This window comes from Aspergillus sclerotioniger, assembly GCF_003184525.1.
Source record: "Aspergillus sclerotioniger CBS 115572 chromosome Unknown BO94scaffold_13, whole genome shotgun sequence".
NCBI lineage: Eukaryota > Fungi > Ascomycota > Eurotiomycetes > Eurotiales > Aspergillaceae > Aspergillus > Aspergillus sclerotioniger.
In genome coordinates this window covers 320,415-344,883 of record NW_020291003.1, presented here as the reverse complement: position 1 = coordinate 344,883, position 24,469 = coordinate 320,415, and the positions used below count along the sequence as shown (strand labels likewise).

At 48.9% G+C, this 24,469-nt stretch overlaps 8 protein-coding genes across 8 annotated transcripts; 6 read left to right on the top strand and 2 right to left on the bottom strand.

The window, feature by feature from the left end:
• Window positions 1-155: 155 nt before the first annotated feature.
• Window positions 156-1,882, top strand: BO94DRAFT_465518 (asparagine--tRNA ligase SLM5; the record flags this gene model as incomplete). Its single annotated transcript, XM_025608120.1, has 3 exons — window positions 156-418; window positions 488-608; window positions 668-1,882. 3 exons carry the CDS (start codon window positions 156-158, stop codon window positions 1,880-1,882), a joined length of 1,599 nt encoding a protein of 532 aa, XP_025467703.1.
• A 979-nt stretch (window positions 1,883-2,861) lies between these two features.
• Window positions 2,862-5,019, bottom strand: BO94DRAFT_58545 (transferase family protein). The gene has a single exon (XM_025615694.1). It carries the CDS (start codon window positions 4,695-4,697, stop codon window positions 3,045-3,047), a length of 1,653 nt encoding a protein of 550 aa, XP_025467702.1. The 5' UTR covers window positions 4,698-5,019; the 3' UTR covers window positions 2,862-3,044.
• Window positions 5,020-11,743: 6,724 nt separating this feature from the next.
• Window positions 11,744-12,288, top strand: BO94DRAFT_58501 (uncharacterized protein). The gene has a single exon (XM_025615669.1). The coding sequence runs from the start codon at window positions 11,853-11,855 to the stop codon at window positions 12,147-12,149; it is 297 nt and encodes a 98-aa protein (XP_025467701.1). The 5' UTR covers window positions 11,744-11,852; the 3' UTR covers window positions 12,150-12,288.
• On the bottom strand, window positions 12,176-12,804 carry BO94DRAFT_534918 (uncharacterized protein). Its single transcript, XM_025611655.1, has 2 exons — window positions 12,651-12,804; window positions 12,176-12,596 (listed from the first exon to the last, which is right to left on the bottom strand). The coding sequence occupies exon 2, from the start codon at window positions 12,526-12,528 to the stop codon at window positions 12,358-12,360; it is 171 nt and encodes a 56-aa protein (XP_025467700.1). The 5' UTR covers window positions 12,529-12,596; window positions 12,651-12,804; the 3' UTR covers window positions 12,176-12,357.
• Window positions 12,805-13,556: 752 nt separating this feature from the next.
• Window positions 13,557-15,227, top strand: BO94DRAFT_58483 (camp independent regulatory protein). The gene has a single exon (XM_025615657.1). The coding sequence runs from the start codon at window positions 13,829-13,831 to the stop codon at window positions 15,200-15,202; it is 1,374 nt and encodes a 457-aa protein (XP_025467699.1). The 5' UTR covers window positions 13,557-13,828; the 3' UTR covers window positions 15,203-15,227.
• Window positions 15,228-21,448: 6,221 nt separating this feature from the next.
• BO94DRAFT_546080 (uncharacterized protein) lies at window positions 21,449-22,057 on the top strand (the record flags this gene model as incomplete). The annotated part of the gene is made up of 1 exon (XM_025613277.1): window positions 21,449-22,057. One exon carries the CDS (start codon window positions 21,449-21,451, stop codon window positions 22,055-22,057), a length of 609 nt encoding a protein of 202 aa, XP_025467698.1.
• Window positions 22,058-22,737: 680 nt separating this feature from the next.
• BO94DRAFT_534915 (uncharacterized protein) lies at window positions 22,738-23,835 on the top strand. The gene is made up of 2 exons (XM_025611654.1): window positions 22,738-23,255; window positions 23,276-23,835. Exons 1-2 carry the CDS (start codon window positions 23,112-23,114, stop codon window positions 23,690-23,692), a joined length of 561 nt encoding a protein of 186 aa, XP_025467697.1. The 5' UTR covers window positions 22,738-23,111; the 3' UTR covers window positions 23,693-23,835.
• A 206-nt stretch (window positions 23,836-24,041) lies between these two features.
• BO94DRAFT_534914 (uncharacterized protein) lies at window positions 24,042-24,371 on the top strand. The gene has a single exon (XM_025611653.1). It carries the CDS (start codon window positions 24,087-24,089, stop codon window positions 24,273-24,275), a length of 189 nt encoding a protein of 62 aa, XP_025467696.1. The 5' UTR covers window positions 24,042-24,086; the 3' UTR covers window positions 24,276-24,371.
• Window positions 24,372-24,469: the final 98 nt, after the last annotated feature.

Sequence of the window (24,469 nt, the reverse complement as noted above, 5' to 3'; positions counted from 1 at the left end):
CTATCTACCTACCGCTACCGTGGGAGGCGCGGCTGCGGAGCGGCGCTGAATCATCGATCGGCGGCGCCGTTCTTCGCCGATGCGCGCCCGCGCTTTCCGATCCCAACCCACCCTCTTTTGCGAGTGCGAGCGCCACCTCTCCAGATTCTCAAGAGATGCAGACATGGCGGAGGACATTCGCCACATCGGTTGCGCGGCTGAATCATAGGCCAGCAGCAAGGCCTGCCGGTTCCACGCTTCTCCGCTGCGCGCAGCTCCTCGAGAGTCAGAAGGGATCTAGCTGGGAAGACCAGGAAATCAAGTTGAACGGATTCATCCGCTCGGTTCGCAAGCAGAAGCGCTTTGCCTTTGCCGAGATCTCCGATGGCTCGACGGTCAAGCCTTTGCAGGCGATCTTGAATCCGTCGCAGGCCGCTGAGTAGGTTCTCTCCCAGTCTTGCCCAGTCTTGCCCAGTCCCAGCACTGACATTGCTACCACCATCGCTAGTTTATCCACTGGAACAGCTGTAGAGATATCCGGCCTGTGGAAGGCATGCCCCCCGGGCAAGGAGCAAACCCATGAGCTTCAGACCACCGCCGTCAATATCGTGGGCAAAACCGACCCCGAGGTAGGTTGTTTCAAGCGGCAACCGCAGAAACGTGCTAACTCTCAATCGTCTGCCTACAGACCTACCCAATTCAAAAGAAATACCACAGTCCTGAATTCCTCCGGCAGATCCCCCACCTCCGCGTGCGAACACCCTTCAACTCCCTCCTCTCGCGATTCCGATCCGAATGTCTATACCAGCTCGGAAACGTGTTTCGACACGCCCCCAATGGTGGCTTCATCCAGGTGCACCCGCCTCTCATCACCTCATCGGACTGCGAGGGTGCTGGCGAGACATTCACTGTGATGCCGCGAGAGGCAGTTGGGACAACACCAGCCGATGGCGAGCACTTCTTCCGGGCACCAAAATACCTCACGGTATCATCGCAACTGCATCTGGAAGCTTACGCCGCGGAGCTTGGGAACGTATGGACCATGTCGCCCATGTTTCGAGCCGAGAAGAGCGACACGCCGCGCCATCTGAGCGAATTTTACATGTTGGAAGCCGAGGCAAACTTCATGGACAACCTCGACTCCCTCACCGACCTCGTCGAGTACCTCCTCCGCGATCTTACCCGGCGCCTCTACGACACCCCCGTGGGACAGGAGATTCTGGACGCGAAACGCCCGGGCGAATCCAGTCCGGAAGAATCGGCAGCACCTGCTGACCTGCGCCAGCGTTGGCAAGACATGATTGACGGACCCAAATGGCGGCGCATGACCTACACCGAAGCAATCGAGTTGCTCCAGGACGCCGTCACCAAGGACTCCGCCTCCTTCGAGTACCCTCCAACGTGGACGGGCGGACTCCAACTCGAACACGAGAAGTATATCGTGGACGTGCTCAACAACGGCCACCCGGTCTTCGTGACCGACTACCCCAAGCCAATCAAGCCCTTCTACATGATCCCGTCTCACGCCTCGGGGGCCACCACTCAGGGCGAAACCGTCGCCTGCTTCGATCTCCTCCTCCCAGAGGTCAGCGAAGTAGCCGGCGGATCTCTGCGCGAGCACCGCCTCCCGGAGATAATCCAGAACATGCGCGAGCACGGCCTGATCAAGCGCGCATCAGGTGACGAGGGCACAGCCACCGACGAAGGATCGCTGTACCCTCACCTCCTGCCCGGCGAAGACCTAGGCCACCTCCAATGGTACGCCGACCTCCGACGATGGGGAACCGCCCCGCACGGAGGATTCGGTCTTGGCTTCGACCGTTTCCTAGGCTATTTGGCAGGGGTCTCTAGCGTTCGAGACGTTGTCGCCTTTCCGAGATATTTCGGTCGGGCAGACTGCTGACCTGTACTATCACCACTATCCCACTTACTCCTACTTACCCAAAAAAATGTACATTACATTAAGACCATATGTTTATTCCTTTCACCTCACTGATCATTCATCCACACGACGACTAAAAATAACACTCCCTCTCCCTCTCTCGACAAAACCAAACTAGTACCGTCCCCTAAATAGATAGATAACCTAGGTTCTCCACACAAAGTAACATAACAAACAACCTCCTGTCTTACCTAGTCTTCCTTCTCCTTCTCCTTATCCTTATCCCCTACCTAGGTAAATAGACACAGGCCCAGGCCCAGGCCTAGACCCAAATCTAAACCCAGACCAAAATCTCACCGTTCCCTCCCACTCCAAACAAAGAAACCTTGGCCTCGCCGCCTCGTAATCACCCAAGACTCAATCAGTCATGTGGACAGTACCTGGGTAATAAAAACAAAATCACGCCACAAGCCTCATTCGTTACTCAGCCCTTGGATAGATAGGTATGATTCGTCGGTGATTTATTGTTATTATCTCGGGTTTTTGGTAGATAGATACGGAGTATATGTTCGGGGTTTATGATTGCATTATTCTACTAGGACTAGTACTAGTATGTTTGTGTGTCCTGTTTGATGGTTGATTGTTTGATTGATTGGTGTTTGGTGGCTGATGGCTGATGGCTGATGGCTGGTGTTTGCTTTGGATGTATATTTATCCGTGTGTGGTTGGATTGGTGTACTAGTAATACTACTAGGTAGATAGATACCTGGGGGTGTGATAAGAGTACTATTTTACTAGTTCTGTCTAGGTGCTTTGTATGTATAGGTATATACTGGGATAGTGATTGGGTGATGGATGAGCTGGGTTATGCAATCGGGGAGTTATGTTTGCTTAGGGTGGATTACCTAGGTTTATTAGTGGGTATGAACGGAGTACGGAGTACGGAGTATTATCTGTAGATAGTGAAAGCTTAGGTTTGGGTGGGAGTCTTAGTAGGATTGATTATGGTTATAAACTATAAATTATAGGTGTAATTAGGGGTAGAGGGTTTGGGATAGGGGTTGGGTGGGGTATATGTAAATGGTTATAGGTTGTTGAACATGGATGTACTTCTTGGACTGAGGAAATCTTAGTACACAGTAGTCGGGGGTATCGTTATTATGCAGTTCTATGGTTATGTTCTTCATTGCTGGTTCGGGAATAGCAAAGGATCCAGGAGCAACCGTTCCATATCCTCTGTTTGCAAGTGAAGCTGAACATCGACCCCGTGATCCGTCCAGGTCGGCAGAGCTTCGTCGTTGACATCCGACGTCCGATCGGGTGGCGCCTCTTTAATCAAGACGAGCCCGTCCAGATTGGCCAGAATGCCGTCCGCGTAGCGAGCCGTGGGTTGCGGACCCAGCCCGAAATCCACCTCGTACAGCCCTGCGCGTGCCCACGTCGTGGTCATGACGTGACGACTTCCGAGAAAGCCCTGCCAGATACGCTGCGGGGACTTTTCGTAGGCCAGACTGTGGAGATGGGCTGCCAAGAGGGCCGGATCGCGCACTTGAGAGAGAGTTTGGCGGATGCGCTGCGCGATGGGCGGAAGGACGGCGCTTTGCTTGCCGTCCGAATTTGCCGTCGTCGTCACGTCCGCCCCAGCCATCTCCACATTGACCATCACGGCAAGCGACCCCATAAAGGCATCGCCTAGCTGAAACGCCGGTCGGCACCCGTACGTCAGGTCGCAGTGGACCGGCCCGGGGTCGTTGTGCATGTTCCGGGCTCGGTTGATGCTCGCCCATATATGGGCCAGGACGGCATCGTGCCGACTCAGTCGGCTGTCGTTGGTGTCCGCGGAGGACGCGTTGCTAGTTTGTTTCCAGATGGCCTCGACCTGGTCCCGACTCAGGTGTACGATGTAATGGGACACCGGCGCTTTCGTGTCCCATTCCGGCCACGGTATTTGTTTCCCCGCAGGGGGGAGCTCCTGGTTCCGGAACACTTCAGGGATGCGCATCTTCAGAGGCGAGTCAGCTGGCACATTCCACCAGTCATAGCGATGAAACGGCAAGCTCTTCGTCTGTTGGATGATTGACTCGTCGGGCGTGACCGCGTTGATATCCCCTGCTGCAGCGTTATCCAATCGCTCGGGGTCGAACACAGGACTCAGTACCGGCGTAGCCTCGCCCAGTAACACAGAACGGCTCACGCTCGCCCAGTCCTTGACGAAATAGACCAAAGCGCTCGCATCTGCGAGAGTATGAGCTATCTTGACCGCCAAGGCGAATCCCCCGCAGGCCAATTCTGTGACCTGGATGGCCATGATTGGAGGGATGATGTCGGCATCGCTGACTTTGGCCGGGTTCACTAATTGGGTCTTTGGGACAAACTGTGACAGAGACACCTTCTCCTGGTTCCAGAGGGCTTGAGAGGTCGGGCGCGAAGAAGGATGGAGCTCATCGAGGGTCGCAGTTGAACGTGCGGCGACAAATGCAACGCCTGGATCGGAGCGCGTGCCATGATGGGCATACACGCGTCCAAAGCGGCGAGCATGAGGTGCCAGGTGATCCTCACCAGTGGCAGGAGGACCGTCCACGGTGTTGATGATCTTGACTAAGCCACACCACTGTGGATAGGCGTCCAGCGTGACCCTGAGGGACTGACGGAGGTGGTCCACCAGATCGAACTGGGTTTGCAGATGGGGACGCTCGAAGAGCCAAACCGCGCAGGTATCCAAGAAATTGACGGTGATGGCATCCAGTAAGGATAGGGCTGCGATCCGTTCCGAGCTGGTTTCCGGGTTAGGAAACAGTCTCTCGGAAGAGCAGATGGAGGGTTCGAAGGATGACATGGGGGGCTTGAGGTCTTGCAAATGACCCTTTCAGGGCGCGGAAACAGGGCACGGGCGTCGGCTTTTTGGTAGATGGCTGGCCTGATGCACAGGAACAGCCAGTTCTATTTGGTGGATGCTTCGTGCCGGCCCGTCCATTTTGTAGAGCTCGCAATATCTTGTTTAAATGGGTGCTGGTGGATAGAGATCTGGTGAGGGAATCAGTATGTGTCAGGACTTGTGTGCCACCGTATCATGAGTCACTATGAATCAATGATGGCGGACACCGTAAGAGGCTAGCCAGTGCCAAGGGTCGCAGTCGTCGAATGCTCGAGACTTGTTTAGTGCCTCCAGACTGTTGTTGTGATTCGTGTTATCGAGCGACGGAGCATTAAGTAGGCCTCCATCGTGATACAGCAGCGGATTGCGCGATAACCGAATGACGAGGATGAAGCAGCAGCCAGATCTAGTGGAGAGAGCCAATGGGCGACATGCGTGCTATCATTACTAGTACTTACAACACAATCTCTCAATCTGGAAGGAACGTTGGAGGGGAAAGAAAGGCACGTGAACGAGAGAGGCCCTGAGCGGCAGGATCAGCGGTGAGATACTGCCAGGCCGTCTTTCACGTGCCAATCTTACCATACCTGGTATCATGCTGTATCATGATGTATCATGTATGGCCTGGCAAAAAAAAGTTCTCCAAAAATCCAAAGGGGCCAAAATCCTCGCCCCATCGGATAGATGAAGCAACATCCGACTTACTTCCTTGGGAGCAGTTGGAGATGAACCTGCTGCCTGCCTCGGCTGCCGACCAGAACAGAACAGCGTCGTCCCCCTCCAAGTGGATCCTAATCGGCTTCTCGGGAATCCGAACGGCTTCTTCCCAAATCCTCCCTTCGTCGACGATTCGGTTTCTGGAAGGTCACCGCGATGAACCCATCCGGCGGCCAGGGACGAGAGGCATGATTGGATTCGGGAGCGGCGGATAAGTGAGACCGTCCACAGTCCAGCGCGACCAGGTTGCTACCCAGGAATCAGGAACAGAGGGGGGCCTAACGGACTCCACCCCGAACGGATACTTTATTCCCTCCAAGCTGCGGTCTGGGCGGAGCCTCGCTACGCCGGTTGCCCAAATCGGGTTGGCAGCGATCCACCTCGTTTACACAGTACGATCCAGTGCGATTTGGCGAGCGAAAGACACGGCGGGCGGTTTCAGACGGATAACTCGTTGCCTAGGTTGGCAACTTGGCATGAGACAACACTGGGAACTGGGAAGACATCGGGGTCTGTTCGAGAAGTCTAAAGGACCAGGATGGACCGTAAGCGTTGGCAGGATGAGACGGGGCTGACGGGCTGATTGATGGCTCAATCCTGTCGTACCCTTTGACCTCATTAGGTCGACTGCGGAGGAATACCACGCGGGGGGGAATGCCAAGTTGCCAACCTTACTGGTGTTAAGCATATTCTCTCGGCCTTTGTCCGGCGCCAACCCAGCAAGCAGGCTCTCGTTCGGAGCAGGAGCACGACACCGACCTGGAGGATGAAGGACTTTGCCCAATGCCTAGACTGGGACCGTGGATCGCCTACGCGACCCTCGTATCGGCTGCTGCTCGGCAACTTGACTCAGAAGAGGACACCTGTACTCTTCCCTTCTGCTTTGGATCTTCTTCTGTTTTTTTCTCAATTCTGGCGCACTCCATCGTGACATTACATAATCGGGCCGTTACTTCCGCGGACCGATCGATGATTTTGCACCGATGGAAAGGGGCAGGGAGATGGGCAGTGGCTCACAGCCACTGAGACTCACGCCATACACAGGATCTGATATGAGTATGACCTGGAGTGCTCTGTATCAATGCACTCACATCAGGCTGATTTCTAACCTCCCAAATGGGTAATCGGTAAGACGATGAACGCCTGCCCTGCTGAGAGGGGGGGGGGGCAGTCGGGGAATAGATACACCACGCCAGACACTAGGCTAAAGGCTAAGCCTTGGCTATCTGGCAGACGAGGGTCCAGTCGGAAAACTCGTGTTACAATTTACAAGGACGTCTGGCCCAAACGAGTAGTCAGCGGGGATGGCTTGGCTCTGCAGCGCTTTGACGCTTGGGCTTGGGTCAGGGATAGCGATCCTCGGCTCTGAAGGTCTGATACGCTGCCACGGAGGCGCGCCAATTAGTCAAATCAGTCATGGAAATACCCAAAAGAGAAATTCATCTCCATCCGCGTGGCGGAAGAGGGGGACACTTCCACTAACTAAGCAATAGTCGCCCGACTAGGGCTGCAACGGTGGCGCCTAGAGCATTGGTGTTATTGAAGTCAGTTGTTTGTCTTATCGCCTGGTCTGCTGGTCAGTCTGCTGCTGCTGCTGCTAGCCTGCTAGCATTATCTTCTCCGTACCTTAACCTAAACCGCACCGACTATGATCGATCATTATGCAAAGGAGGGGAGGGGGAAAATCCATCCGTCAGCAATGTCTGTGTCGGGTGTTGATCTGCGAGTGACGATAACAAACCAATAGCAGACATAAACAGCATACAAATAGCATTAGCGACAAGAGCAGATTAAACGAGAAAAGAAGAGACTGTTGAGACAGACAACAAACGACAATACCTTAAATTAAACCTCCCAAAGTAAAAACCCACCTGCCTGCCAGCCTGCCAATACCAATTCCAATGCCAATGCCAATAGCCAATTGCCAAACCACACCCAAATAAGCAAAACCAAAACCAAAGCCACTCACTCCCCAAACAAAAACCAAACGATCAAACCAAAACCCAAACCAAATGAATAAAATAATCTTTACATACTAGCACAGCTAACATGACCTACTATAGTAACCTCCCCCAAAGCAAAAACATTTAAATAAAAATAAGAAAAAATAAATTGAAAAAATAAAAATACCTTAAACCAATTATGCTAGTGGAGATAAGCCCGTGCAACGTTTCACAAGGACCTCTCTCTCTCTGTCTCTCTCTCCCTTCCCTTTCCCCCCTCCCTGGCCCCCTCCCCCTTCACAAAATCAAGGGTTGCGGTTGCATTGAAGCATGACAGAACCTGAACCTGAATCCGCCCCCCGCCCGTACCTACCTACTTCCATACATTGTGTAGGGTGTGTGGGTATTTAATTGGTTGGTTGGTTGGTTGGTTGGTTGGTTGGTTGGTACGTACCACTAACTATAAAACAAAATCCTGACTCACAAATTCCAGGAAGAAAGAACTTGGTTCTCGTGTGACGTGAATCATGCAAGGGAAGGGGATCAAAAAATAAAATAAATAAAAATGATGAATAGGGAGTACGGTAGGTAGATGGGGGAAAGGTTCAGGGGGGAGGGAAACATCATACTGTAGGTAGGAGTTAATTTGTGTGCGTAGGACAGACAGTGTTCACGTATCTGTCTATCTATCTAGCTATGTATGTATGTATTCCAGTGATATAATAGAAACAAGATGATGGTTGATTGTGTTATGTTGCCAGGATGGGAAGGTAATTCTTAAGATTGGTTGGATAATTGGCACTGGCGAAACAAGACCAGAGCCAGAACCTAATTAAACCAGAAGTCATAGTCAAAGTCAAAGTAAGCTAAGCTAAGCTACAGACACAGACACATACGTAGGTACAAACCAAGTTACCTCCATGGATGGCGATACCTACCAGTCACCACCGAGGAGGGGGAGGAGGAGGTGGCACACTTAAAGTTGACTCAAAGGTGGTTTGTGAGTGTGATTGTAGATGACCTATCAGATTGTGAGCATAAGAGGGGAATCGAAAGACTACTTACTAGGTACTAGGTATGGTGATTGATCTACAGTGTCTGGAATTTTAGACTGTCGCGGGTATTGTATTATTTGGGTGTGGATGGTTGCTGGATGTTTGGTAAGGTGTGATGGATGTGGTGGTGGGGTTTAGTTACTCCGTCCGTGGGTTGAACCTATCTACCCATCTGGATATGTCTGAGCTTGTAGGCAAAGTATCTATGGTTTGGATGGTTGTGGATTATTGAAGGTTTGGTTTGTGTTAGTCGGGGAGAAAGATGAGGGGGGATACGTACCTGCACAAACAAGGTTTCGTTCATTTACGGGTTATCCCTCGCCTAGAGAGACAGAAAAAAAGCTTGATTGTGGAGGGGACTGAAGGCGGGTGGTACAACGGTTTCCCATCTCTGTGCATTGATTTAGATATTTGGGTGGTGTGATGTGGTGGGATTTGGATGGTAGCTGGTGCTTGCCTTACGCCACTATCATCATTTACCCGGAGTGGTCGATAGATTTGAGGAAAGGAGGGGTGCTGGTCCACTGGTACGGGGGACTATCCATTATTTGAGGAATTGGGGAATGTGAACTGAACTGAACAAAAAATCAGAATTAAGTAAATCGAATTGAGAATAAAAAGAAAATAAATTATTGTGATTGTGATTGTGATATGGATCTACCTCTGACATCACTGTTCAACAATTATGTACCTACTCTGTAGTATGGAGAGTGTAGAGTATAGACAGGTTCGCTGCGCAGCATCGTCAAGGGAATAGATAATCCTACCTACGGAGTATCACGCTGATCTATTTCAGGCTGTGTGGTTGTACTCCAGACTCCGCATCGCCTTACATACATACATGGGGGGCAGCAGCAGGAGAAAACAAGGCGATGCAGGTGATATGTAAGTGCTAGGTAGGTGCTAACAGTCGAATGTATTATTGTCCGCCATACGCGCCAGAGTGTTATGCGCGACGTCCGGAATTAAATCGAGTCGATAGTGACACACGCTACTACGTTAGTTAGAGTCCCACAGCATGGACATAGATCCGTTACTTTACTTCTGTAGTAAGTAAATATTAGGTAGCACAGAACACAACCTGCAGAGCTACGACGGTGTTTGTTTGGATGCTACGGGTTTGTGCTTAGCAGTACAGACTCAGAAACTGGTGGTCATTAACCCATAAGCAGTACGTATAGGTTTCTATAAGTGGGAATAGATAAAATGACCGTACCTGCACAACCATTAATCTAAATCTAAATTAATCCCTTCCAAGAACATCCGGTTTATCTCCTATTTGCTCCATGTGAGACATCAGCTGCGACCCAACCCAGCCCTGTAAGTACTAGTATAGCTTAGTCTCAAGTCAGCAGCAACAGCACAACTCTCCTGACCCCTCCTCCCCAAATGAATAATTTACGCATCTAAAGTGGGCCAGCCAAGGAGGCCAAGAAAACCGGCCAGGATTCGACCGACTTTGTTGGCGATACGCTTATCCTGAGCGCTAGTCGGTCGTACGGGCGGCGCTATAGCTCCAGTAGTTTACTTGGTAGTTGCGACATATGTTACAGCCTATCTAGTATGTATCTACAGTTACCCAAGAAGTGGGTGGGTGAAACTTTACTTTTCATCGATCGCTTCAGTAGTCGGTATTGCTTTTTTTTTGATTTCTCTTACTGAGTAAATAAAATCAGAGGGATTTATTATTATTGTTAATCTGGTAGCCTAATCGGCTTGTGTCGGATGTTGATTTAGTGTGGTGTTTGGTGTTCTTAATCGATCGTGGATTTCGTTAGCGCCAAGGCGCAATCAATGCCCAGAATAATTCCTGAAATGTGAAAACAGAGTAAGCTGAACCTGAAGCTGGCAGAGGGCTGTGCATGAAGAAACGATCATCACTTCAGTCAGTCAACAGACTACGGAAGACTTAATTTAATCTGAATGAAGCAACGGACAAAGCTCGATCCTGGTGAATTGCGCCCGCAACTTTATCGAGTCTAATCAACGTTACTGGACAATAAGCTCCGGACTATGGACTGGCGAATTTCCCGGGCGAGCGCTGCGAGGGGCGACGGCGCTGATTGGAGTGTGATAAGTCGCGGGCAGATCCCCTCTGTTCTGGTCTTACGTGGCCGATTGGTATGCATCTGACTGATCCTAGGCTCGGTTCAAGCTGGCTGCTGCTGAATTCTGTACATGGTAGGATCGAGTACTAAGTAGAGTACTCCGTACTCTGTACGCTTTAACCTAAAGTTTAATGATGATGGTTGTAAAAGACCTGCCTAGTAAAGTAAAGAAAGACAGTTGAAGGACTAGGCCCCACTATCATACTTATCACAGTATGTCATGCGAACCATCGCCCCGGATAAGATTTGTCAAGCTTTTTCCCTGAAAAAAAACTGCGCCGGGTTAGGTTCAGCGGATAAATTCTCAGCTGAGAACATCTGCCTGGCGCATATCCCTGCTCGAGACCAGGATTGGTTTCAAATGCAGGCGACGGAGTTAAAGTCCGAGAAAGTCGTTAGTCAGAGCGACTAAGATGAGCCTATCTCTAGGCTCGGTTTGCTGCGGTGACAAAGAAAGGCCTAATCAAGCGGATCAGGTGGCTCGCGTCGATACGAACACGAATCGCCACAGTGGCTGTTGGCAGCTGCCGAGAAGCCGAAAATCCGAGCAGCACGGGATTCACGAGTCAAGAAAGGTCAGAGGGGCAGCAAGTGAAAACGAGCCGAAAATCCAGTCGCGAAGCCTAAACGAACGGCAAAACGGCAAAAGATTATGTCGTCAGCCTTGGCCAGAAAGGGTCAGTTTCGGGCGGAACCGCTGCGTAACCCGGGGATAGTCTAACCCTAAGTAATTCATTCCCAAAGCGAGTCGTATTCCGGGCTGATACTGATAGCCATTACGAATTGGGGGGGTATGGAACAAGGTCTGTGCTAAGGTTCTTCTAGATGATGCTTTGCACCAGCCAACCAGAGGGCGGGTGATCGTGTAGGGGTCCAGGATGAACTTGGAGACGGTGTGAGACACAGGCCGGATAGAACTGGAGACGACTGGAGCAGGTTTGGTTTTGATTAATCTAGTAGATTGACTAGTTACTAGTTAACTGGTAAGTGGTGGTAGTGTAATAAATTGTGCACACGGAGGCCCGGCATAATAATAATCAAAGCGACCATGGAACAAGTGGATCTTCAGCCACAGTGGAGGGGAGGGGGGCCATGTCTCTCTCCCTCTAAGCGAGCTTAAGGTTCCTCGTGTTGGATTAAGCTTAAGCTTCAGAAAGTCGCGCACTAATCAATTTCCGGTTGGAAGCAAGCGATCAGAGCGCCACTGGTATCTTCCTAGTGTAATACCGTCACCATCGGGGCTTGCCCGGTGGATTATTTGCTTCCTGCCCATCTTTCCCATTTTTTTGAATCATGGGGGGAAAGTCTTGGGCCAAGAAGCCTCCAAGCCGCCAAACCGTCTGGCCAAGAGATGGTCGATCGACTGTCAGTCACCGGAGAAGCCAAACATGGCATCTGGCCGTCGTCATAATCTGCCTGGTGCATGCCTTGCTGCGGAATGAACCTCCTCTGGTCAGACTGGTATGTGGGAAGTGGGAATTCCTCCAGCCCTGTAAGCAGGAGTTTGTCCTACCCATCATGTATGCTCCCAGTTACTCCATCTGTATATTGATGTCGTATATCCATGCTGTACTCCATACTCCATACTGAATACTCATACTCCATAGTCTACCGGCCAGGCGGCCATATCGCTAAGCTTGGTTTAGACTCCACCACGGAAGTCTTTTTATAATTTTATGCCCCCCTCTACTCCGTAGGTATTCCGTCTCCCCCTTTCCTTTTGTTCATCTTTCATTGTGTCTCCAGTTCAACCAGCCTGTCCGTTCCTTTGTTTCCAGAATAACGGGGCGCTCGGCTATCAAATTACCCTCTGACGGTAAGATTGACCGTAATGCAGCAAATCATAAGGATGAGACCAACGGAGTAATCTTAACCCCCATCCATGATCAAAGGATCCAACCAGCAAAAAGAAAGAGTCCAAAGGAAGAAAGAAAAGAGAGCAAAGGCCCACCGGAGCCACCAGAACCATGGATAACCCTCAGGCGAAAAAGAAAAGGTTAAAAACAAGGTTCTATTTGTTTGTGATGAATCCAGCAACTAAACTATCAGCCGGATGAGATCATTTGCTGCGGGCGGCTGCTATTTACCCACTTTTTCGGGGGTTGTTTCGTTCGTCTGGTTGATTTTCGGCATGGCCAGCGCCTAGAGGAGGTCCAAGCAACAGAGGATTGTGTAAGATGAATAATAAGAAGAAAAGAAATAAGAAAAAGAAACATCAATAATAATCAGAATCATCAGGATAATCAAAATACTGGCAGTCATAGTAATCCAATCTTTTTCCGGGGCCAGTCGCTAAATTAAATTTAATCAAATACATACACCATTCAAACCCTGCACAAAAAAGAAATCCACATCCGAATATTCTTAGTCTGGGAATAGTATTATGATTACCTGGTCTTTCAATAAAAACCACTGCTTGACCCTGTGGGGTTCAGAGTTAAGTCGGGTCCCCACCCCATCTGATGCTAATTCTTCGAGGATTATTCCCTTTTATTATTTTCGTTTCTTATTATTATCCTATTTATTATTCTGAGCTTTCCGATTAGTAGGAAGAGCAGCGGGCGCGACTAATTATTACTATTATTACTCCTCCAATCCCTCTCGGGTTTGTTTCTTCTTCCTCTTCTTTTCCTCTTGCTGCCACTTGCGACCAACGATCGATCCCCCCAAACCACTTCAATTCCTCACTATCACTACTCACTCCACTCCACCACACTACAACCACTGCAATCACCACAATTCCACCGGCTTCCTGCATCGCAACTCACCACGGTAAGTCGGTACCTGCTCACCTGTGCACGTCGTAGCTCCTTGTCTCAGCGGCGTTTGTATAACGCTCCCTCCGCCGCCTGCATTCTTCTTTATTCTCCTATCAGCCCTCCCCACTCCCTGCTTGCTCTCCCCTTCCTTGCTGCCCTGGTTTCTTTACATTCCATCCCCTCTGTCCTCCCTCCCCTCCACACCCCCCATTCCCAATATACATAGATGGGAAATTAATGTCGCGGCGTGTTTCTTCAGATTATCTTCCGCGGTGGGTTCTTTTACAGCTTCTCGCCTCCTGCCACCTCGCCGGTGTTTCCCTTTCCGGAAATATCTCACGCTTCACGTTGACTCGTAAACGGCTACCACGAGCCGTTGCCTGACTCCCGACCTATTCATCTTGTCCGCCGTCCAAAACATCTTTCAACATTTTTCATCCGACGAAACCCCCGGTCCTAGCACTCAAACCTACAATCATTACGGGTCCCTACACAGATCACCGGAGGTGGATGGAGACGTACCACGGGCACGTCCGCACTCCCGCGGACGCTATCATCCTCTTTGAAGCGTGTCGCATTGGTCTTCTTCCCCGCGTACAGCGACGGCTATCCGAAAAAGAGCGCCAACTGATCCGCTCCGGGTCAGTCTTTGTCTGGGATGAACGGGAGGCAGGTATGCGAAGGTGGACCGACGGCAAGTCTTGGAGTGCCAGTCGGGTCTCGGGAAGCTTCTTGACATATCGCGAGATGGAAGGAAAGCGGGGAGGAACTGGTGTTGCCCAGTCTACCATGTCTAGAGCTGGCAAAACACCGGAGAGCACGCGAGGCAGTGACGATGACCGTGCGGATGGTGCAGACGAAGGGCCAGACGGCTACCGCTACAAGCCCGATGGCTTGATGAAACAATCTTTCAGCATCACTACATCCACCGGTCAGCACCTGCACCTTATCAGTTATTACTCCAGATCGCATCCGTCTGCGGCCAACCTTCAACAACCGTCGACGGATCCCAACTTGCGGCATGTCCGCCCTCAAAAGGGGCTCTATCCAGAGTCCACGGTAAACGATCAACAGAATCTCCCCGTGGTGACCCGCGGGCCCATGGCCGGTGCTGCCTACGTGCCTCCCCACCCGATGGCGCCATACGGACGCTCCCCGGCTGCGCATCCGGCGTCTTATACGCCCTCTTACACATGGCCTCCAACTCCGCTGGCAACCCCACCCGTTCCAGTTCACTATCCCTCATATCTACCTCCGGTATCCCAGCCCAATGGCCAGGTTCCGTATGGTCATGGCCATGGCCATGGCCACCAAGCTGCCGTGCCACCTGGGACGCCTTTGCCGCCTCCGCAGCCGCCGGGACTACCGGCGCCCCACGAGCGGCCGGTACATGCAGCTGAAGTTACAATGGCTCCGTCTCTCCAGCCGTCGAACGTGCCGGTCCTGGCAAGTCGATCACCACGGGTGCATCCAGGAGCTCACGAGCTTCTGCACCGCCCGAGTCCTCCAGAGCTTGGACCGCCAGGGGAAATTATCAGAACGTCTCCGCGCACACAACCACATGTGGTGTCGCACAGCAATGGGATTGCCTCGATGGCGCGTAGTCCGCGACTCCTCAGTCAACCGCCATCTACGAGCATACACATTCCCCCACCGAGTGCGGTGGTGCCCAAGCCTCTGGAGGCCAGCACCGGCACTACCGTGCCCAGCATCGGCGCACTGATGAACGGTGCCCCATCTGGCTCACTTCCTTCGATCACCGCACCTCCAGTGCCGGCCGCTGGACGTGCCGAGGGACCGCGGGATATTCCTAGCGAGAAGATCGGATTTGGAGGAGAAGATATGCGGGCCCTGCGGCAATTAGACCGCGTGTTCACCGCATAGTCTGAGATGCTCATTCCTTTCATCTTATTCTGTTTGACGAAGTTAGATTCTTACGCCAGTACCGGCACGTTACTTGCGTCGTCTGTTGCTGTATACGATTTAGCATGTTGCTTTGATTTGCCACTGTTCAGATTGGAATGGTCATGTTTACGACATTGTCTGTTTATTCCCTTGATTTGATCCGTTATTCCCAGTCTGGCTTGAACTGGATCGGCGTTGTACAAGAGGAGCATTGCTATACAGCATGGGTGGGGTCATTCTGCTTGTTGTATGATTTCGTGTGCTGCATTGATGTTGATAATTGCATTGGGATCGGTCACGGCCGGCGGTTGGGGTGGGATGATACACCTGAATACAACAGATCAGATTTCAACTCGTCCACGTAGCGTCGCAATGATTCTTATCCCTCTGGTCCGGTTGTAAAGCCTCGCTCACGCCTTGATCTTATCTCTGCGTTGCCCCCTGCTTTTGGATTTCATCCCCAGCCAAGTCACCGCCACACGACAGTCTGTATCCAGACGCTGTCTCACCTGGCACGGCATACGCGTCCTCAACCATGGTACATGGCATGGGCCTCTTTAATGGACAGGGACCTTGCTCTCGTCCTATCTTCTTCCCTCCCCTCCCCTCCCCTTCTCCATGTATCCATACCCATACCCCGACTCAATATCTTACCACCGAGTTACCCCATCATCTTAATATAGCAACGCTTCGTTCCCGGTATTATCGACATACACACGTATGTCAAGAATCCACATCTGAACCAGTACACCACAATACACCATATAATACGAACTCCAATACAAACGAAACAAAAACCTGACGAATAAAACGAACTGAGATGAGATCCGAGCACCAACGCCGATCCATTCCATCTCCCCATAAATCTCAGCACGGAAGGATGAAGAAAGTCAACTGAAGAAGGCAGGCTTTACGTGGCAATATGCATGACATGCATGGAATAGTCTTTGTCATATGCATTTCTCTATCTATGACCTATGTAAGTAGGTATGTGGGGATAAAGATCGACTAGGTTGCAGATAAGTGGACTGGGATGGGCTGAGCTGATGAGGGATTTACTGTATGAGTGGGGATGGAGTAGATACTACCTATGTATTGAGTTAGTGAATTTCTTGTGCTATGTACTATGTACTATGAATAGTATCTTCTTGGACTACCTACCTACCTACCTACCTAGGACAAGGATCTGATGATGATCTATCTGGGTGGGGATGTGATGGGGGTGTTGGGGTATGCAGGTATTGCATGGGCTGTGGGGATTAGGATCGATGGATGATCTTGGATGTGTATGTGTATGTATGGGGCTTGCAGATGAGGACGGGATTTGCTTTTGCTCGCTCTTACTTTGTCTTTGCTTTTTTGTGCTTGGGTTTTGGGTGACAGTGACGGTGAGGGTTGCTTTTTTGGTGTCGTGAAGAGAAGTCTGCATTCATTTGTATGAATATGGGATTGGGAGTCGGATTTATATTCACGGCAGATGATTTTCTTGAAGGTAGTGGTTGATAGATGGGACGGAGGGCATCTTCAATTCACGATTGATGTTGGGTGGACGTTAATATACGGAGTGGACGTTAATGGTACCGTGTGAAGGGGAATAGATGATTCACGAGGATGAAGTATATAAACCTTGCTTGAGCCTCTTCTCTCTGGTATCATCTTCTCTCTAATCATACTCTGGACAAGGGCTACAAGTATATTACTGTACCGAAAAGGATTAGTTGGACCTTAGTAGTCCTTTGTATACCGATACATATAGTACGTGTAGTACTAGGCGTATTGACGTGGGGCTCACGCTCTCATTGTCTCTATAATCATCTATGTTATCTGAGATGACATGTTCTCTTCTCTAGAACACGCTGGTTCAATCCTGAACCATACAACCACTGCAAAGTGACCGAACATTCACACCGGATCAGTTCGGCTCAGTGGTGTCACCGTGGCATCTCAAGAGATACCAAACCCATTGTATCCTGCTTCGATTAACGATATTATAACTACTACCATATCACCAGGTTATGGGCAAATACAACGCAAGTTGCTATAGCAGCAAGCTGTCAACAGAGTCTAGCGATCAAATCCTACAGACCAGCTATCGACTGTCAAGACAACAGACAGGAAATACAATGCTGGGATCGTTTATCGAGCAATACCTTGCATCAAAGTGATTGCAGTCCGACAAATCTTGGCTGGGATAGCAATACGAGCAGTGTTGCTTCTGATGAAGTCTAGCAACGTCGAACGGCATATTCTATCTTGGTCTAGAATGCTAGTTATCCCTGGTGAAGGGATCCAACATCTGGCTTGGGAGGATAGCGGACCATACCTGGTTACAGAGGCTGGAATATTCGAGTTTATGACGCGTCTAGAGCAGAAGTAGACAAGTGGATAGAAAGCTCATGGGGGCAAGTCGATGTTGTCCTTGTCATGCACCTAAGCGGCAGAGGAAGAAAGCACTTCTACTTGAAAAGTGCAATCCCGCAGCCAACTTGGCATATATCGGAGACTCGGAAACAAATGGATAGATCGAACACTTCTGGAAATCCGGGTCAATTGATTTCAAGGTGGTTGCAACAAGACTGAACTTGAATATCGCCTCCAGAGGTTGACAGACGCAATACAATGCAATACACAGCCGATCGAGCTTTGATATCCGATTCGGCGATTACAAGGCATCCAACGACAAATATAAAGGAGGAGCAAGGGTTGAGTCCAATATGACTGGAAGATCTACAATCCCTCTCAGTCTCCCCTTGAATTCATGATTCTATCGAAATTGGGGCACTTTGCTTGTACCCAGGTTGATAGCAATCAACGCGAATTAACACGCGTCGCGAAGCTGGGCATGAAACTGGAGTCACCGAGCAGAAACTCGCTCTTTACTACTCACTGTATATGCTGGCGTTTGCCTGCCATTGACGCGACTGAGATAGTCATTTACCTGGCGCAGAACACTGCCCGTCTCCGACTTCACCTTCTCCGGAAGAATACGACGCGGAAGAGAGAGACGATGGTCAATGTCACATTCGGGAAGACCATGGTGCCGAGAGCACTATTCGCAGTCCACTAACTATGCCAGATGGTATCTAGAAACTGGACGCAGTATCGCGTTGCGCCCCCCAAGAGGAGATCATCAATTCCTCTGCCATGCCCTGCCTATTAGCGCAGCAGCGCAGTCATCGGTGGAAAATGTTCCATTGCGGGAATCTGTTTTTGCATTCGCTGTCAACAGATGACAAATAACTACTGGGTATGACAGTATGGAATATGGGTCGAAAGTCGGCGCCCCTCGAGCTGAGTTATCTATCAAACTCACCTTACGGAACACTCTATCATCTTACATGGTCTTCAAGAGGACTCAGGTCCGTTTCATAATGACTTCACCTGATGACTCTTGCTTGGTACAGTCTTCAGTCCGAAGAAACACTAGTTATGAGGTACCCTCTGATACTGTCAATCCTCCCAATGAGCACAATGGTACCTTTGACTGCAACTTCTGTGAAGTTGTAAAGCTCAACAACCCTACTATCCCTGGTTAAATAAAACATGAATTCCCACATACTCTCTTTCATACCCAGGGTGCGAATTGCGCTCGATATGAAGGCAACAGAGGCTCGAACCTCTGCGCCCGATGCTGCCACTTGAGGGTCCACATCTACTACACGTTCGGGATGTTATCTGGGTGGAATAAAATACCTCCCAGTGGACACTGTTGAGGATATCTACTGCAGCAGTCCTATTGCGACTTCTTTCAGTTTGTAACTGCCACGGTCGACGTGTATGAGTGACTTCATGGGGCGAGAAAGTTGAGCTGGCGGACTTGCATATAGCGGTTCGAGTTGATGGTTATGCTTCATCCATACACCATGGGGGATTCGCCATCGTCATTCGGGGCTTCATTACTGCATGCCCCGATGCATGGGCAAAAGCTTTAAATGGACTTCAGAACGGTGGTTTGGAATGACTGTCTCGTGGACACGGAATCTCCGTATATTTTCCTTCTCGATTTTTTCGGGTATCTTTCTCAAAGACTTTTATCGACTATACTCTTCCTACAACATCTCAGTCTCTACTTCGTTCAAAGCAAGACCTTATCGAATGAAGTCAATCTTATCATCATTTTGAACTGACTTCTTGCATTCCTCCTAAAGTGGAGGCTCGTGATTCAAGTCGCACACTGAAAGATGTCCGACTCGAAACTCTCACTAGCAGAAAATTCATCTTACAATCTGGGATATGGGTATCAGTTGCACTGTCTCCCTCGGGTCAATCAGATATACCCACCAAATGCACTGAAAGGAAATCGAGGTCTCAGAAAATCTTAATAGGGAGACCAAAATCTACCGACTGACCTAGTCATCGGGGCTGCTATGTCTTATCATATCCCAATTAACTGGGTGAACCCCGACAGACCATTCATACCTGGAATGGTTACTAATCGTTCCTCTCATCGATATCTGAAAAAGAGGATGACATGAAGCAGATCGCCATATCAGTAAGACACGTCTACAGGTATCTGACCAAAGCCACAAAGGAGATGGTGATGGACAAATCTATCCTGAAACAGGCTATGCAACTCGCTCCACCGCAGTCAAACGAACCGGGCTAGAAGGCCTTCGATCGACACTTACAAACAAGCTCAAAGAAGGACACCGGATGAGGATGAACCTGAGAATAATACAATTGACTCACGATGAGAAAAAGAATAAAGTCACAGTCCTACATTGCCTCATGTTCTCTTAGGTCAAGGTCCTGCTCGACAGCGTCTTGACCTCCTTACAAGTGCCCCTTACCACTGGGTCTAACAATACCAACAAGGACGACTTACGAAGTGGTTACCTCGAACTTAGCAAGCTCATTTCAACCAAGCATACAGATGACACTCCTTTATAGAAGAGTGCCCGCATTCACGTTCATGTCCTCTCCTAACCGGTCGTCGTTATGTCTCTAGACTAACGAATAAATCAACCCAGAAAGATGACCTGAAACATGGACGAAGCAATGAAACCATGGTATTGATGCTGAAATACCTTGTGATGGGTTCTGTGCCTCGAAATCAAGGCAACCTAGTCTACCGGTCCAAGACCCAGATCAAAAAGGATATTTGATCCGAACACATGTTGTTCACAATAATTCGATCATATTCTAGCAAGATGTTGAAGCCTGTGCTGGCCAGGTGTTGCTATACATTGTCTTGAGACAGTCAAAGGCTCCACAGATGGCTGTACATGGGTCTAGTTAACACAATTCTAATCTATCACTCTATTTATTTAACGTCAAATCGACTCAACAATACGATTTATCTGTTCCTTCCATTGCATCTGAGCTCATGGTGTATGGAAGAGTTAACCTCGTCAAACAACCCCCGCAGAGTGTGGTTCATGTTTCATGGATAGCACAACTTGGGATTTGCGTGCTTTGAGCTTCGAGCCCATTGGCTAACTCTCTCTGAACCGCATTCTATATCTTCTGGGTTCTTTGGACCTGTTACAACTCGGTTGCGTTACAGAACGTACCAGTACATTAGACCAATTGGTTCAATTGTAAATTATTCCACAACGAATGCATTGGTGAAGGGGAGATGTAGGACTGGTAAGGAGGATGGTTGGAAAATTATGGTGGTATTGAAGGGAAGATGTGGATGCTTGTTCTATATAGATAGATAGCATAAAACCCAGAAATTCTCTCCTCACATCTAAACCATTCGAGTGAGAAGGATCCAACAGTATATTCTAGAAATGAATGTCTAAATTTAATTAAGAGTCTTCAACTCGTTCCTGAACTATAAAATAAATTCTTCCAACAAGGTCAGTAGTATATTCATGATCGAGAGACTAAATAAATACTAAAACTGTGTAGTATCAATTGATACTCTCCATATTTCATTGCCCCGGGGCTCTTTCCTCGGAGGTGGATAATTCTTCCCTCACAAAGTCTTGTGCACATCCAACGCTATCTCCCAGAAATGCATTGTCTCCTATCTCCTCGTTAATATTTACACCCTAGATAGGAATTTACCCAAAGGAACAGAAAATGAAGTCCTCCTAACACGATCAGTATGATTCCTGACATTGGCAGTTCCCAAAAAGGTATAAAAAGGCCTCTTCATCACATCTCTGCTCGATCTCTTCTCATCACCCACCCGTCTTCACTCTACTTTTACTCTCTACTCCAAACAAAACCACCATCAATAATCCAATACCTTCCCTACCCAGCTATAGCTACACAATGTCCAACCAGATCTGGAAACACGACGAAGAGGCCTGGAGCACATGGCTCGCGGGCTATTTCCCCCACAGTGAAGGCTACACCATCGAATCTACCGGAGACAATAACGCAAAGAGGGAGTCTCTGAGATTTGAAGTCTACACGGACAATCATTATTATGAAGTGATGGATCCGGTACTTGGCCCATCACGACATCTAGTGAGCTACAACTTCTTCACGCTCCTTATTGAACCGAAATGTTGGCTCGAGGTATGTGAAACCATACTGGAAACACACTGGTCGGGGACTAGGAAGGATGCACCTAGCCGGGTTGACCTGGTGGGAGCCGTGCGCCTCAGAGGCAGGTTTTATTTCTACAGGGGGAGATTCTCTGGCCCTGGCCAGAAAGTTAAACCACTCAGGCTTGGACGGGGATACGACTTAGTACACTTCAATATATATTCCAAACCAGATCATACTGTTGAAGTTGCTGGCACCCAGCAAGCTGTGGTGGATCGTATCTCTTACCGTATCAAGGAGCAGTTGAATCCTGCTACCAATAGGGTGAGTGGTATGGATTGTGATTTTACTCCGGAGGGGAAGCTTACAGAGACTGGATTGGAAAGATAGGTCTGGTTTGTTTGCTAGTTGTTGCCGGCTTTCTGGAAGTATTTTGCTTGCTGTTTGATATCTGATTATTGTCACTCTTGGGCTTTATTTGAAACATCACTTGATTGGTTGATTAATTCAAGTCGTTTTTATCTCACATAGTATCGTAACTTATTTGAATGTTGCAAATACATGTAGCATGGACTGCAAGTATAATAATAATAAAGTTAGACAATTAAGCCTGCAATTTGTACCGTTCATATAAGAAAACATCCCCATATCCCATACATACAATGAAAAGGATCAGTTTATATCAGTAATAAGCAGACAGTATTGACCCACACACCTTGCAAAACTGGGGTCACATCACCCCTGCACTCAACCATCTTGCTCGCTCAGCAATTAGTATTATCATGGCTGGATCAAGATATCTCAAGAGGATGATATATGGACACACCGGTCAGTCTACAACCACGCTTTCCGTCTACTCCGTCTTCTTATTATGAAAGACTTAGTTTAACAATTATCAGGACCTTCACTGCTCGAACCAAAATATAAGATGACAGAGTAGGAACAAGTTTTGCAGATTTTGTGATACTCTTCTAGCATCTTCCCAAGGTAATATATATTGTCTCCTTCTATGATAGGACATGATATGTCAAAGCTACTACTACATAGACAAAACGAGATATATCCCTAATGGCTACTATGTACAAAAGGTAGAGAATGTCCCAACCTAATATCCAGCGGTTACCTCCCTGAAAGGGTCCTGCCTTTTCTAAAACTCAAGCTTTTTTATGCTACCTTCCAGAAGGACATATCTCCATTCTCCATTCAAAAGATGCCCTCACTCCGGTAAGGAACTTGTTCTTCTTGAAATAGAGAGCGACGTCTTCCTAATAACCTCAGTATAGTTCCTAGCTCTTGACAGCATGGAAAGATATAAAAGGCCTCATCATCCTGCACAGTTCTCTTCTTCTTCTTCTTCTTCTTCTTCTTCTCCCATCACCCAAATATCCACTCTACTCATCTGATCTCTCTCTCAAACCAAACCAAATAAACCTCTCTACTCAACATGACCACCACAAACAAACCCGAAATCCCAGTCCCGCACATCGACTCCGCCTTAGACTGGATCTACCCCTTCTTCGAAGGTCCCACCTTCCAAGCCCAGCGTGCCAACACCCACATCAAAGTCCGGGATAGGTTCAAAGCCGAGGTAGTCGACATCCCCCCGAGGGCCCTCCCGAGGTGATTGAGAAAATCGGCGGAGGCCCCAAAGTGACATATTACCCGAGAGTGGAAGTCATTGGCCTTGCTGAATATGACCCCTTACTCCCCAGGTTTGTTATACTCACGCTGCTTTTGGGCCCGTTCGAGGACAGAGAAATGTTCGAAAGGATCTTCAATGCAGAAGTCGAGTTTCTCAAGAAAGATAAAAACCGACCTGGGACGTTGGAGTTTGTTGTTGGGGCGTGGTATGAGAATAAGTTGACTTTGTTCAAGTTGCAGGATGGTAAGATGATTGGTTTGGGAGGGGAGGGGGGCAGACTTATGAGATTTCTGTTGGGAAGTATTTGGATAATGAGTACAAGAAATTGTTGGAGGGGAACTTTGAGCTTATTAAGAGGAATTTCATTGATGCGACCTCAATGAAACTGGGGGGAATGAAGGGGTCCTTGGGGGAGGAGTCCCAGGAGGAGAGTGCTAAGAAACATGATAGTGGTTCTCTCAAGGATGCGCCCAAGGGGGAAGGTTTGGAATAGTTCTGTGATGGTTCTTTGACTTGCTTCTCAGTTTATGTTGGGACATTTCTCTCTGTCTGTTCTCTAGAGATCAGCCGGTTTGGTCTACTGGTATGAGCTCTGACATTTTATCGCCACTCTTTTACTTGTTATTGCTTGATTAATTGATCTACATATGAGCCTTGTCAGTATTCTGGTATTGCAAGCAATAGTGCGTAGTTTTGCGAACTTGATAAGATTCAGTAGACAAAGTGTATATTCAACTCTATATAATTCATATAAGATAGCAACACCCCATCACCCCAATGATGCAAAAGATCAATTCAAATCAGCAACAAACACACAACAATAGTATTCACTCACACCTTACAAAACCGACTAAAATAACCCCCTACTCAAGCACCATTCTCCCCCATCAACAACCCCAAACACTTAAACTATCCCCTCAGTTGTATAGATCCCCTCGATCAGGTGACACCCACATCGCTGCCTAGCACCCCCCATAAAACCATATAATAACTCCTAAGAACCTTCTCTTCCCTTCCACGTCCCAAAACCGGATCTCAGCAATGCATGGCCTCAAGCACCGTACTTTTGTCCACTTAACTTACTTGCTGCCCAAGCCACGCCTTGGCTAAGTACCGGTGGCGACGACGCACGGGATTGGTCGAGGGGGTTATATTAGGCA

Bases quoted from the DNA above. Each gene is read 5' to 3' on its own strand.
- BO94DRAFT_58545 (XM_025615694.1), bottom strand. From the start codon at position 4,697: ATGTCATCCTTCGAACCCTCCATCTGCTCTTCCGAGAGACTGTTTCCT.
- BO94DRAFT_58483 (XM_025615657.1), top strand. From the start codon at position 13,829: ATGGAGACGTACCACGGGCACGTCCGCACTCCCGCGGACGCTATCATC.
- BO94DRAFT_58501 (XM_025615669.1), top strand. From the start codon at position 11,853: ATGGGGGGAAAGTCTTGGGCCAAGAAGCCTCCAAGCCGCCAAACCGTC.
- BO94DRAFT_534915 (XM_025611654.1), top strand. From the start codon at position 23,112: ATGACCACCACAAACAAACCCGAAATCCCAGTCCCGCACATCGACTCC.
- BO94DRAFT_534918 (XM_025611655.1), bottom strand. From the start codon at position 12,528: ATGGTTCTGGTGGCTCCGGTGGGCCTTTGCTCTCTTTTCTTTCTTCCT.
- BO94DRAFT_534914 (XM_025611653.1), top strand. From the start codon at position 24,087: ATGATGCAAAAGATCAATTCAAATCAGCAACAAACACACAACAATAGT.